At 40.4% G+C, this 14,490-nt stretch overlaps 2 protein-coding genes across 2 annotated transcripts; one reads left to right on the top strand and one right to left on the bottom strand.

Moving 5' to 3' along the window:
- Window positions 1-3,505: 3,505 nt before the first annotated feature.
- On the top strand, window positions 3,506-7,905 carry reep5 (receptor accessory protein 5). Its single transcript, XM_024263414.1, has 5 exons — window positions 3,506-3,705; window positions 3,824-3,917; window positions 4,441-4,579; window positions 7,245-7,413; window positions 7,620-7,905. Exons 1-5 carry the CDS (start codon window positions 3,516-3,518, stop codon window positions 7,667-7,669), a joined length of 642 nt encoding a protein of 213 aa, XP_024119182.1. The 5' UTR covers window positions 3,506-3,515; the 3' UTR covers window positions 7,670-7,905.
- A 2,280-nt stretch (window positions 7,906-10,185) lies between these two features.
- Window positions 10,186-13,943, bottom strand: LOC112140450 (tyrosine-protein kinase SYK; the record flags this gene model as incomplete). Its single annotated transcript, XM_024263413.2, is given in 4 exon segments — window positions 10,186-10,570; window positions 10,643-10,755; window positions 11,842-11,982; window positions 13,754-13,943. Coding segments are annotated over 4 exon segments (517 nt in total), but the record flags the coding sequence as incomplete, so codon positions are not given.
- Between the last annotated feature and the right edge of the window lie 547 nt (window positions 13,944-14,490).

Consider the following 14,490-nt stretch of genomic DNA (forward strand, 5'->3'; position numbering starts at 1 on the left):
ACGTTACAGTCTGATCAGATGCACGTGAGAAGCGCGTTCAGCGGTCTTTAAAATAAATAACCATCCTAACAAGTGAACAGTTGGATCTTTTTTCTGTTTGAAAACACGACAACATCCATTGAAGTTTGTCTAGTGCTCCTCACAGGAGATGTCTGCATCTAATTCAGGCTGCAAGCTGGAAAAGTTCTGTGAACATAAAACTTTGGTTGGTGATTTTATGGAGGAGCTGTACCATTCCGTATGATACACAACGTATAATTTATAAGCTACAACCAAAACAGTGAAATAAAGAAAAACGAACGTTAAACAAACAAAAAAGTCCAAAGCACATAACCTCAGAGTGAAATCTATTTCTACAGAGTAAATCCTCATCTAAAAATGTCGACAGCATGCTCCTCTTGTTGTTTTAAACTGCTGCATCGGTACATTCCATTGAGGAAAACAACAGTAGGACAATGATTGGTACATTGTTGAATTGTAAAGTAGGTGTTAAAAGGTCTTCACGGACCCATTGATGAAGTCTGCTCCCATTGGCTACCCGTCATCTGTCACTCAAACCCCCCAGACGTTCGACGTCAGACCCACAAACGCTTATTGAGCCATCTGATTGGTCAATTTATAACTCTAATAACTTGTGATAATGGAAAAAAATCTTTAAAAAAATTATGATTAGAAAAAAGAAGTTAATCAGAAAGCAGCAGAGGAAGAATGATTATTCTGACATATAAAATGACTGAGAAATAACTGTCTGTTTCTCAATGGAAGTCAATGGGACTTTGGCCTTTTTGCAACCCAGTGGTACTTCCTATATGGAACACGGAAGTAGGGGGGCTTGCTCTGTCCAGTTATTTTTTATACAGTCTATGCTAAGGACCCAATCTGGGTGGGGATCAGTGGACAACCCTGGGAATTGAACCCAGGGCTCCTGCGTGTCAGCCCTTCACCTAGCCCACTGAGCCACCCAGCTGCTATCCGGCCCTCCAGATCATTTTATTTTATTATTATTAATGGTCCAATGTTATCTTGCACATATTTCTAACTTGTATCATATGACAAAATATATATTTTATGGAGAGTAAAATATTGAAAGTTATTCAAGGTTTAAGTTGATTTATTCTGGAATAATATTCCTGCCTTTTTGTTATTCATATTTATATTGATGTTACAGTTCTAAAACCTTGTCATTCTGCTAGCTTTACGGACTATTTTGGCATTAACTAAGATTTTTTTTAGGCTGATTTGGCATTTAGCTAATATTTTAGCAGGCTATCAGCTGTTAAAAAGTTACGTCTTCAAAGTTTTAAAAATGTAGTGTTCAATAAATGTTTATTCTGTTTATTATGACAACTGAACCAGAGCAACACTAGCAAACATAAGAGAACATCACTCAAAATTCTACTTAACTCTTCAACGTAACCGGTGATACTTAAACACAAAATCTTTAACGGCTCACGCCACTTTTCTCCTTCAGAATCTGCTGGAATTACATTGGTTGAAAAGTTGCAGTAAATCAAAAAACATGAACTCTGGCGCTATGGTGTTGAAGGGTTACTTCCTGTATTCTTTCTTGACTGCAAGGACCAGATAGTCTCAGCAATTCTTCTTTCTTATTGCCCATTTGAGCAAAGATGTTGCCCTCGCCACTTACTCAAAAACTCACTAAAATTTGCCCCAACCTACTTGTACCTGTTGAGAATCTTTTTTGACATAGTGAATAACCTCCCCACCCAAAAAAGAGAAAAGATGACATCACAGCAGCAAAAAACATCAAAAAATTATTAGGATAAAAATTTCTAGAACTTTTCAAAATCCACAAACAAACCAAAACACAAGTCAGGGACGTTCAGAGGAAGTTATGATATTATTATGGGATGGCCACTGGACTTACAGTTTGGCGGCCATGTTGTGGCAAAATGTAAAATTTTGCATTTTTTTCACATTTTCCTGCATTTGTTTGAGCTATTACTACATCATTTCACACATATGCCCCCATCTTAAGACAACAACCACAGCCAAAGTTTTGTTGACCTTTGACCTTAGAAAGAGGTCAAAAAAAGAGGTAAGAAAAAAAAAATTCCCTTTAACACCAGCTACAAATTTAAACTCCTCCTAGGGATTTCAATCTATCGCCTCCTAACTCCTCAAGCATCATTGGGAGGAGACTTGTGAAAAAAATGATGGATTAAAAGTTTGTGGATTCTGAACAGCATTTGCGTGACGTGCATTCAAAAGTGGCGCTGCTCTGTTACTCACATGTTTTTACCAGAATATTGTGACACCAGTATCTTCAAGTATCTGCATTACATCAGCTCCTCACAGCCTTCAGCTTGGCTCCAGTTTCCTAATACTGAGCTGTACACAATGTCAAGCAAGAAGATTAAAGAAAGAGAAGTTAAAATCACTCAAAGCAAATATTTGATAAAAGAATATGTACAACCCTATCAGATATACTCTGACTCAAACACCAAAAGTTTCAGGGTAACCCACAGATAAACACAAACCAAAAGAGCAAAGGCTTTATTGGTGTTATTAGTGCAGGATTAGCGCTATGACTTGAGCAATAAAGTAGACGGGTTAGTTTACTCCAACATTATTCCATGGTAGTGGAGTTTTGTCATTCTGGATGACTAAACTCACCTGATCCAGGTAATCATCAGCAAACAGGGCAGGGACTACTAGAAAGCAGGAAGGGTGGTGGACTTGTGGTGCAGGGTTGGGCAGTCCTACTTAATCTAACAAGTTTCATGAACTGAATGATAGTTTACCTCCTGTAGTTCAGTGACATTGTAGTAGAGTGTCTGTCCTGAGGCTGAAAGGTCATGAGTTCAAATCCAGGGACCCGTTCCCTCTGTTTGACACTCATCATTAAAAAGGCTGTCACTGGATTTTTGGTGTGAGTTTCATCCAATACTTACGGTAGCAGGACTGAGAACGCTGGAAAATCTCCACCAGACTCCACGGAGCTTCTTGATGTGACCACGGAAATGTGAACGGCGGCTCATTTGACCGCAGTTGGAAAGGATTGTAAATCAATGAAAGAGCATTTTGATGTTAGCTTTGATTATTTTATCAAGAACTCTGAGAAACCAATGATTGAATGTATTGATCACAGTCAATAAACATTGGAGAATTAGCTCAAAGAGTCTTTGGTGAACTGGAAGGAGAAAGAATCAGGATTTTGGAGGAAGTTCTGTCCATGAAGATTTTTAAGAAGTTGGATTGTGGAGAACAAACTTCACACACATAGGTGTGTAACAGCTTATTTGTCATCATCAGTCAGTGTTCTGGGCAGGAGGGGTTGTTGTGTTATTTCATGAAGATTTGGTGTTGACTGTGTGTAAATAGTTTAATGTTTGAAAATAAAATTAACACTAACATTATATTGGTGTGTGACAGCCAGCCTCTGAGTGGCATTATTGGTTAATTGTGTGTCAAATTCATCAATGATTCAGTTTAAACTCTTTGTGTGAAAATCTTCTCCAGCGATGCTCTTATTCTGAAGGTGCTCTCCGAGGATGCTCTGCGCATGCGCGCCGCAGTCAGTCGGGTGTGGCAGACTTTCCTCAGTGATTCTCATCTCCGCAGTCATGGCGCAGGGCCTCCGGGAGCGCTTCGAGCGCTTCCTCCAGAAGGAGAACGCGCTGACGGCCGTCCTGGCCCAACTCGAGGCCCGCAGCGGAGTCAGCCGGACGTACATCGCTCTCGGTGAGTCTGTGCGGGGAAGCATCCGAGCGCCGGCCCGTTAGAGCCCGCGGGGGGCTCAGCATCGCTTTGTGATACATGATGTCGTCAGACGGTGACGCGCGTGCTTTTACCCCTCCAGGTGTGATCGGAATCATCGCGGTGTACCTGGTGGTTGGGTACGGAGCCTCCCTGCTGTGCAACCTCATCGGCTTCCTGTACCCCGCCTACATCTCGTGAGTGCTTTGATCTTCCGAAATACCCCTCCGCGAGGCAGAAGGCGCCGTTATTGCCCCGCGTGCGCGCTCGCTGACACGATCATTTCTGCATCCTCGTTTGTAGCTGGGGGGGGGGGCTCAACCTGAACGGGAGGAGCCTCTACTGACCACAAATGCCACTGTCTGCGCACGCGCATGTGTTCTATTGTGAAAAGCAGCTGCCGTGAATCATCAGAAATGAGACTGGACCGCGCATGTGCAGATTCTGCAGGAGTGAAGTCAACAACGATCAGCTGTTTTCTATGGGTGCCCAGAGGGGGGACAACATGTTGAAAAATGTATTGGTAAACAAATTCCAGCACGCGCACACGCAGCTTTTGCACGATCTGTAAACTGTAATTTTGACCTCACTAAAGCTGCAGGAAGTTGGTTTGTGCTTCAGGATTCTGTTAGGAGAAGTGATGGTGCTGTTTTCAACTGAAGCCTCTGGGCCACCGTAGTTTTCAGTGGAGCTGCTCTGACATCAGCCGTGTCTCTCCAGAATCAAGGCCATTGAAAGCGCCACCAAGGAGGATGACACCAAGTGGCTCACCTACTGGGTGGTGTACGGGGTCTTCAGCGTGGCGGAGTTCTTCGCTGACATCTTCCTGTCTTGGTTCCCATTCTACTACATTGGAAAGGTACAGACTTGTGGTTTCTTTAACCGGGTAGTTTCTGCCTTTTGGTCAATCTGTGCAGTCAGGCATCCCAAGCAAACATCTCTGGTTTATTACAAAGGTGTGTATGAAAAGATTGACGCTCTTCAGAATCAGTTTAAAGGAGTCGTACCGTGATTTTCTTAAGCCTTTGAGAGTAAACTATATCCATCGATATGATCATAGATTACCTTTGGAACACTGAAAATCTAATTATTTATGAAATATGAGTCATTTTTATGGACCATTTTAATACCCAGAAGTAAAACGACTCGATTTCTGATGCTCCGCCTTGTTGGTCCCGCCCATTTCTTGACATCATCCTTGAGCCTGCCTGTAGAGGGCCTCCGTTGTTCTTGCTTGTAAACCTCTGAGTCCTTTAAACTCGTTTTAAAGATGGATCTGCAGACTGTGGAGCCTTACACTCCTGACCCACAATCTGATCCTGAAGACACATTGAGTATTTGTTTTTACACACAGAGAAAATGCCATTTCATGAGGCATCCCTCATAAAATGTTATCATGCATCCACACACCTTTACAGTTAATGAAATAATACAAAATCATCTATACGTGAGGAGCAACATGCGTGGAAGTCGTAGTGTTAGCTGCTGCGTTCTATGCTTACGGTAAACCGCATGATTTACTTACAGGTCTGGACTCTTCATCCGGTTTGAGTGTAGGAATGGTGCAGAATGGTGTAGGATTACTCTTAAATGCATCAGCGGATCAAAATACCACTTTGGGGTTCTTTATAGTGAGGAATGAACAATATAATGCACTTAAAACCTCAAAAAGTAGAATTTTCATGGAATGACTCCTTTAAAACTCACAATCATACCATGACACAACACATTGTGTTGTGTCATGGTAAGTTTTATTTGCATATTAAGACAAGACTTAAGCAATCATGATGCTTTACACAACTTTATTTTCACAGCATGATTCAGAAATGTCACTGAAAAACAGGCTGAAAGCAGGACATGTTAAACTCTGTCCATAATGAAGCGATGTAACATAATAAACTACCACCGTCGAGTACAGGGGTCTCAAATATGAAAGTTCAATGTCTACTGCAGTCTCTTCTGCATGTCCACTCTTCTTTGCTGATAACTTTGAGTTTACTTTGATGTTTCAGCTTTATGCTTAAAACTTGACATTTGCTATTGTCATTGGATCTGGTTGTCAGAAAAGTCCTTAACGTAACTTAAAGTTTTATTTATCTTCCAGAAAAGACAATAAATCCTATTTAGTTTTTAGTTAGTTGTCCTTAGAATAAATTCTTGTTTTTATTAACTTTGTTAACACTAATATTGAATACACTAAAGTAAAGTGTTAAGGTCATATGACACAAGAATATCAACAATCAAATGAGTCGATATGAGCTGGAATTTATGACAAGAAGAACCAGACGGTCCATAGAGAGGAGACGGGACGTCTTCCAAAACACACAAGGCAGTACTTCATAGGAGAGTGACGATCAATCGATGAATCGATTTATAGTTCAAACCAGATCAATCTGTCTGAGACAAGTTGTTGATCAATTGACCAATATATGATAAAATGGTTTCAAAATGAAATAGTTAAATATCGATATTGAAAATAAACAAGTAAAGCCTGTAAACTAAGACTACCAAGATCCAACCCCAAACTAAAATAACAAAACCCAGCAGTAAAAGACTGCTGAAAAAGAACAAAAAAAAGAGAAAAGAAAATAGCACTTTTTTAAAGTAAGAATTACTTATTTATCATTTATTAAATTTAGATTAGTTAAATGTATAAACTGATGTCTGAGGTTCACATAGATGATAAACTATGTAGGTTTTTACATCCTGTTGACCTGAAGACGTCTTGTTTGATCAACTCTACCTCCAGAATGAACAGATTTATATGAAAAGAAAAACTTTGGTAAAAAGTTTGATCTTTTATCAGTTAAAAGCACATATTATCTTATGCTAAACAACATTGGTTACTATCTGTTCAGAGCTGCACTGAGATGATCCTGGCACAGAGCAGCTTTTATTTTGAAAATAAGTTATTTAAGATTTTGTCAAATGTTTATAAAAAAATCACATTTTGAGAGATGCTAGGTTTCTATATTATTTGCCTTCGTTTGTGCCAAAAAATAGACATAATTGATATTTATTATAAAAAAAGAAGGTCATGAATGTAAATCTAAATTTCTTAAAGGCTAAAGTAAGACTTTACGGCTTCATCTAGATTTAGATCAGTAGAAAACGAGCCCAAATCTCTCTTTAACTGTCAAAGATTGACGACTCCTGGTCTAAGAGAACTAAGAGGAGACTCCGCCTCATACTGTATCTGACCTATAGTAACCCTCCCTCTCACAGTTTTTGTAAAAGTCAACAAAACTACAACGATTGATGGAGAGTTTAAAACAGTTTGAGAAGCAGATTTTCTCCTCTAATTCAGTTGTGGGAGGGGCTGAGTCACAGCTGCAGTTGCACATCCACGGGGAGGAGATGGAACTGAAGTTTATGTCAGAAAAGTGAAGATGAGGGATGAGGCTGTCAGCCTGCAGACGACCATCAGACCATCTTCTTTTTCAGTGGGAGGGTTGTGCAGAACCTCCAGAAGAACCCCCTCACCCCCCTCTGGTCTTCCTCACCCCCGTGTCCTCTCTTCACAGTGTGCCTTCCTGGTTTGGTGCATGGCTCCCACCCCCTCCAACGGGTCGGTGCAGATCTATCACCGCGTCATCCGGCCGTTTTTCCTGAAGAACGAGAACAGGATCGATGACGCCATGAAGAACCTGAAGGACTCGGCTTCAGACGCTGCCGACAAGATCAGGGATGAAGGTGAGAACCAGCTGCAGCAGCAGGAAGACGGGCTCACACCTGAGCTCAAGTAACACTCACAGCTCAGGTGTCAGAACAGGTGTGAGCATGGAGGCCCTGCCTGCAGCGTTAACCTGCTGCCTTAAAGTTATCCCGCCATGATTCCTCGTGAGTTTTGATTGTCAGGTTAGTTACTCCGTCAGCTAAAATGTTTCCTTTCTCCACAGCCAAAAAAGCCACAGCTAACCTGATATTTGAGGAGAAGAAGAGCTCCTGAAGGAGGAGGCCTGGGTCTGGTCCTGGTGTTTCCATGTTTCTGCTTCCCGTCAGTGAAATGTTCCCCCATGATGGAGATCTGCTTGAGCTAAATAAAACTAGATGAAGTGAAGTGTCTGAAAATATCCGCCTGTCATCAGAAAACGCGTCTTAATCCTCAGATTGAAGTTAAATCTGTCAGACTTTGATTGTTTATGAATGAAGGAGCTGATCAATAAATGATGTGCTTAAGACCCATGAGCTGAGTTTGATTATGAACACATAATGTCAGAATGTTAAATATTCACAGTGAAGCTTTAGCAACTAAAATACACTCAACTCATGAATGGAATCTGATGTCGTGAATATAATTTAAAGCTGGGGTCCTCAGACTACGGCCCACGGGCCGAATCCAGCCCGCCTCCACAGGTGGCCCGGCCCCCCACACACTATTGGAGACGCATCTTTTTATTTTATTTTCTGAACTATGACGGGAGAGGAGAGAATATTGGTTTAACAGTGTTATAATGAATCACTTTTTCTTTATTTCTTTATTATTGTTTTTCTGTTGTATATTTTTGGACATCCATAGCTCTTTAGCTCATTCAGCTATTAAAATATTCAGCTCTTTTTATGCTAGCTTTTATGACTAGGCTATTTTGGAGTTTAGCTAATATTTTAGCCTTATGCTAGCTGTTTTGGCTAATTTAGACATTTTATGAGTTGTTCTATTTTTTGGCTATATTGGCATTTAGAAAATATTTCAGCTACATGCTGACTGCTTTGGCTATTTTAGGCTTTTTCTCTATTTTATGGGATATTTTGGAGTTTGGCTAATATTTCAGCTACTTGCTAGCTGTTGTGGCTAATTTAGGCTTTTTTCATTTTTTCAGGCTAATTCAGAGTTTAGCTAATATTTTACCTTTATGCTAAATGTTTTGGTTAAATTAGACATTTTACCATTTTTTTTGTTATTTTATAGTTCAGCTAATATTTTGGCTACATCATAGCTGTTTTGGCTAATTTAGGTTTTTTTTCAGTTTTTAGGCTAATTTGGAGCTTAGCTATTATTTTAGCCTTATGCTAGCTGTTTTGGCTAAATTAGACATTTTAGAGAGTAACCAAACCCTAAATCAACAAGTTTTGACTGTTAAACTCTATAAATGGGGCTTTAAAAGAGCTGTCTGTTGGTCATTACCACATTTTTGATAAATCAAAATAAAATGTTCAAGTCTTAAAAATATCTTAAGAACTCTCTGTGTGCTGCCCCCTAGAGGTGGAATTGATGTATTAGAGTTGAATTTTGTGATTGGTCAAACCAAGTAAGTTTCAGAAGTTCCACCTCGTGATCTGCAGCTCCAGTAATAACAGTCCTGTTCCCCAAGCTCTACCTCTTTGACTGGATTTTCACATTTTGGCTGTGGGTGGAGTCAGCATCCAACTTCCCTGTTTGGTCATCCTTTAACAGTTTTTTTTTTAATTTAATTTGGCATTTAAGCAAATATTTCAGCTTCATGCTAGCTGTTTTGGCCTTTTCTCAATTTTTTAGGCTATTTAAGAGTTTAGCTAATATTTCAGCCATATGCTACATGCAAGTTCTGAGAGATGTTTGTCTTTCTCAGATTGTAGATGGTTCTGCTGATCTTTGACCCGTCCATCAGATACTATAAAAATGCAGTTTATCTTTCCTTTTGTGAAGCTTAAGTTTATTTTTTTAAACTTTAGTTCCTTTTCTGCTTCTTCTTTCATTCATTTGCCCTTAACGCTTTAACACCGGAGCTCCAGTGTTTATGTTCTTTGATCTACTGTAAGTTTTCAACTGTTAACACAGTAATTGCGCCGCTTTTCTCCTTCAGAATCTATTGGAATTATTGTGTTAATGGTTGAAAACTTACAGTACACTAAAGATTTCGTGTTTAAGCGTCACTGGCAATGAGTTAAGTTAAGAGATGAAATCAGTTAAAACTGCACTGACTTTTGTTAATCAGCCAAACACTTTACAGATTAGAGAATCCTTAAAGTCAATTTGTTTCTGCAGCATCAGAAAGCTTTTTAAGGATATATTCATACTGGACACATTCAGTTTGCTTAAAATGAAGCAGAGTTCGTTTCTCCTGATAATCCAGAACACTTTATCAGTCTGAATTCACCCAAACTGTCCCTATTCTGGGACCAGGAACAGCTCTCTGACACATCTTTCAAGGTGGTTTTGGTTCATTTCAAACCAGGCTGAGCTCCAGATCGCTCTGAGATTTCTCAGTCTGAATGTGCTCCGAGCAGAACAACTGGACCAAAACGGCCACCGTAGCCAGGCACTACGGGATGTAAACAGAGCAGGAATGGAGCATCTGATGAGCCTCTCGCACATTGATTCTCACACCGTTTTCTTGACAATCTTCAGCGTATCTTCTCAAGGTGCATTCACACCCAACGTGATTCGCGTGACGGAGGTGGCCAGTTTCAATGTTAAGTCAATGGAACAGCCGCGACATGAGGTGACGCCTCATGCGATGCAAGCAAAGATGACAAGAAACAGTCCTATGTTCAGTCTGCGCACAGCTTTACTCTCAGCAAGCATTCATACATTTCATCCTATCTGCATTCAACAAAGAAGGAAAAGTCATTAAACATCTGATTTGCATAATATTGCGTTCTAGAAGCTTTTCTGAACAGTCATTTGTGCATTTCTTTCTCTTCATCCGCCCGCCGTCCTCCTCACTGATGAGCAGAGAAACGTGCCTTGCTCATGGACGCTCCGACAGAACCGGTTTGATCCCGGTCCAGAACGTTCCGCCCTTTGAGCCCTCCTCCGTTTGAAGCGTGCACATACAGTCTTCCTCCAAGCAGGGCTCAGTGAGCAATGTCGTAGTAATACTCTCGCAGTCTGGGCTCAACCACGGCAAAGCTGGGCCGCTCCTCCACCCTGAAACCCAGAAAAGACAGTCTGAGCGTCCGGCAGCGTTGCGCCCGCGCCCCGGGATGTCCCGCCACTCACTTGTAGGTCCAGCAGGTCAGCATCATCTCGTACATCTCCTGAGGACAGCTCGCCGGGGACTCCATGCGCCTCCCGCCTTCCAGCATCTGCATGACGTCGTTTCCTTTCATTCCCTGTGGAAGGTCACCAACACGTTCACTGAAAGAGGCGGCTTTCCCATCATGAGTAATCAGATTACTTCTAGGTGACTCAGGAACTGAGTGCAATTTTACTTAGGCCTGTCAAATTATCATTAATTGTGATTAGTTAATTACAGACATTTTAGCGCTTTATTTTTATAATTGTGTTAATCTAATTTTTGGAAAAAAAAACTTTCAATAAAAATAAATATTTGTGTGAATGCTTACTTTGCATGTTGTGCAAAATATGAGCTTTAAAGTGATTATAATAATAAACCAGTCAGACAATTGGGTAAACCTTTTATAATAATTTAGATCAATTTTCTGACATGTTAAAATCTAAACATAAATGTAAAACTTACTCAACCAAATGAACCAAAACAACAAACCTATTGTCTATGTACATTTAGCACTGAAAGCCATTGAGCCACACGTGGCTCCAAAACCTCAGTTTGCAGACCTCTGAATTAAAACGTCAAATAACATCAAATACTACTGAAGTTCAGGAAATAGGTTTGCTTCTTTCAGTATGACACATTACTCCGTTTTGTTTAAGAATTCACTCCTTCAGGTGTGTTCCTGTCTGTTGAACCTTGGCAATAGAAGCCTAACGAGCTTCACCACTAATGAATTGAGCTCTCTGAACAAAATGATTCAGGGAAACTATTTATCTGTTGATAGTTGGCTTTGGAAGGTCTGGTTTGACCAGAATTCCTGGAAGCAGAGTTCCAGTGGGAGGGAGTTTTCCTCTCCATTTGCTCTGTTTCAGCCTCAATCAGGAGAATTACAGCCAAACTCTTCCGTGTAATCTGTTGATCACTACTATAGACTATTATCAGAATGCAGTTAAGAAGATTTGGTTCTTGTTTTAACTTGGTTAGATGTTTCTTGCTATTTTGTGGAGTCTAAGCTGAATTGAATGTGTGTTGTGTGTCTCTCCTGTTTGTTGTTGGTGTTTGTTGGTCTGCTGTCTTCCAGCTTCAACTGGACTGACCCAAACATCACAACACTGCTGCAATGACCCGTATGACCAGCAGGGGGCGCCATGCGGCTGTGTGTGACCTGGAGCGACATACAAACCTTGTATGGTTTTTGGCCATAGGAGAAGGCCTCCCACATGAGCACGCCAAAGCTCCACACGTCACTTTTGGAGGAAAACTTGAAGTAATTGATGCATTCAGGTGCGTACCACTTCACAGGCCACTTCCCATGACCCTTTGCCTGCAGGAGAAACACAGCGTCAGGAGGCACTGAGAGGTTCAAGGAGAGCCGGGTTTTGGCAAAAAGTTGAGCTAAGCTGCAGCCTGAGGCCGTTTGGTGATGGATGATGGTGATGAAAGAGAGACAAAGTCAGACGCACTCACAAAAACACATCAAGCAGTCATGGGTTTGTAATCTAGACGGTTAAGAAACGTTACCATTAAAATATCAGATTACACATTTATCATAGATAAGAGGTCAGCAACCTTTAACAGTAAAAGAGCCATTTGGACTCGTTTTCTACTGATCTAAACCTAGAAGAAGGCGTATGGACTTACTATAGCCTTTAAGAAATTTGGATTTGCATTCATTACCTTCTTTTTTTTAATAATACATATGAATTATGTCTATTTTTTGACAAAAACAAAAGGAAAAATGTAAAAGGAACCTAGAATCTCAAAATTTGATTTTTTTTAACTTATTTTCAAAATAAAAGATTCTCTGTGCCAAACAGGATCATCTCAGTGCAGTTCTGAACATCTACTAACCATTGTTGTTCAGCATAAGATAATATGAGCTCTAACTCATAAAAGATCAAACTTTTTACTAAAGTTTTTCTTTGCATATAAAATCTGTTCATTCTAGAGGTAGAGTTGAACAAACAAGACGTCTTCAGGTCAACAGGATGTAAAAACCTACTTAGTTTATTATCTATGTGAACCTCAGACATCAATTTATACATGTAATTAATCTAAATTTAATTAATGCTAATTAAGACATCCTTACTTTAAAGAATTGATATTATATTTATTTATTTATTTTTGTGTTGTTCTTTTTCCTCTTTGTCCTCAGCAGTCTTACTCTGCTGGGTTTTGTTATTTTAGTTTGGGGTTGGATCTTGGTAGTCTTAGTTTACAGGCTTTGTTTATTTGTTTTCTTTAGGTTAATTTTGGTTAAGAGGAGCTGCTGACTCTGACGGTCGACGTGACTGGATCATCAGTCTCCACGACTTATTTAATGTTTGGAACCACCATGGAGCGATAAAAGAGACACATGTGGATCTGGAGCTGCAGGTTACAGACCTCTGTTATTGATGAAAACAGCCGTTAGCTCTGCCAATAACCAAATCAACACACTAACAAACCACCTTAAAAGGAGAACAGAAAAGTGGAAAACTCTGGTTCAACTCCACTAACCTCAACGGCCACAAAGTGACAAACTCAGAGGCTTCTGGGAGAAGCTTAAGGGAAAGATATCACGGGGTTAAATTCAAAGCAACTCTTCAGATCTGAAGCAACAGGAAGCATCTTGGATCAGGTACATTGACTGTAAATGAGAACTGGATCGAGTGAGCGTGACATCATCCATAGACTTATTTCTTTCTGGTTCCAACAAATTTAAGTCAATCAGTTGCCATTATATTGTGATAAGGCTGTGGGCATGTTGGAGTCAGACAACGTCAGGTCGGTCCGACTCGTCGTTTCTATGGCAACCACTCTCATCAATCAGCGGTGAGCTTGTTGGAAGGCCACACCACCACCACTTGAAACCTTGGACGGATGTGAACCTCAGCTGTTTAGTTGCTGGATTACTGAGGAGCTGATATCTCGGTACCTCAACATACTGAAGACCCAGCATACGTTACATAAAGCAAACCTAGCCGTCAATCAAAGATCCAAGCCACACCTTCACCGCTCAGTCTGGCTCCACTAGCCCCACCCCTTTTAAGCAAATGTTTCTGCTATGTCCCTGTGGCCTGTCTCTTAACCTCCATCCTCTGAACCTCTGTCACCTTGTAGTAGTTGTGCTCCTCCGCGATGGCTTTGGACAGGCCGAAGTCGCTGATCTTGGCGTAGTGCTGCGTGACCAGCAGTACGTTTCGGGCAGCGAGGTCTCTGTGGACAAAGTTGTGCTCCTCTAGGTACTTCATTCCCATGGATACCTGGTGCACCAGCTCTGTGATGTTCTTTGTGGACGTTTGCCTGTGAAAGATCAGCCCATAGATCAGGGTGTCAAACTCAACCCCACAAGGGGCCAAAATCCAAACTACATTTTTAAAACTTTAAAACTTTTTAACATAATTATGAAGTAGATATATAGCTTTACATGTGATAATGCTAATGTTAATGATGTAAACTGAATTTGGCTGCTGAAGATGCTAGTGCTGATAGCTGAAGATGCTGAAAACGCTGTAAAAGCTAAAAACGCTGAAGCTGATAGCTGAAATCACTGAAGTTAATAGCTGTAAACGTTGAAGCTGACAGCCAGCTAAAATAATAGCTAAATGCCAAATTAGCCTAAAAAAACAAACAAACAAAAAAAGCCTGAATTAGCCAAAAGAGCCAGCATGTAGCTGAAATATTAGCTAAACTCCAAAATAGCCTAAAACATCTTAGTAAATCCCAAAATACTCCAAAAAACTAGCAGAATGCCAATTTTAAAACTTTAAAACTGTAACTTTTTAACATAATTATGAATATTAAAAAGATAGGAATATTATTCCAGAATAAATCAACTTAAACCTTAAAT

The sequence above is a fragment of the Oryzias melastigma genome, unplaced genomic scaffold (assembly GCF_002922805.2).
Source record: "Oryzias melastigma strain HK-1 unplaced genomic scaffold, ASM292280v2 sc00643, whole genome shotgun sequence".
Lineage (NCBI taxonomy): Eukaryota > Metazoa > Chordata > Actinopteri > Beloniformes > Adrianichthyidae > Oryzias > Oryzias melastigma.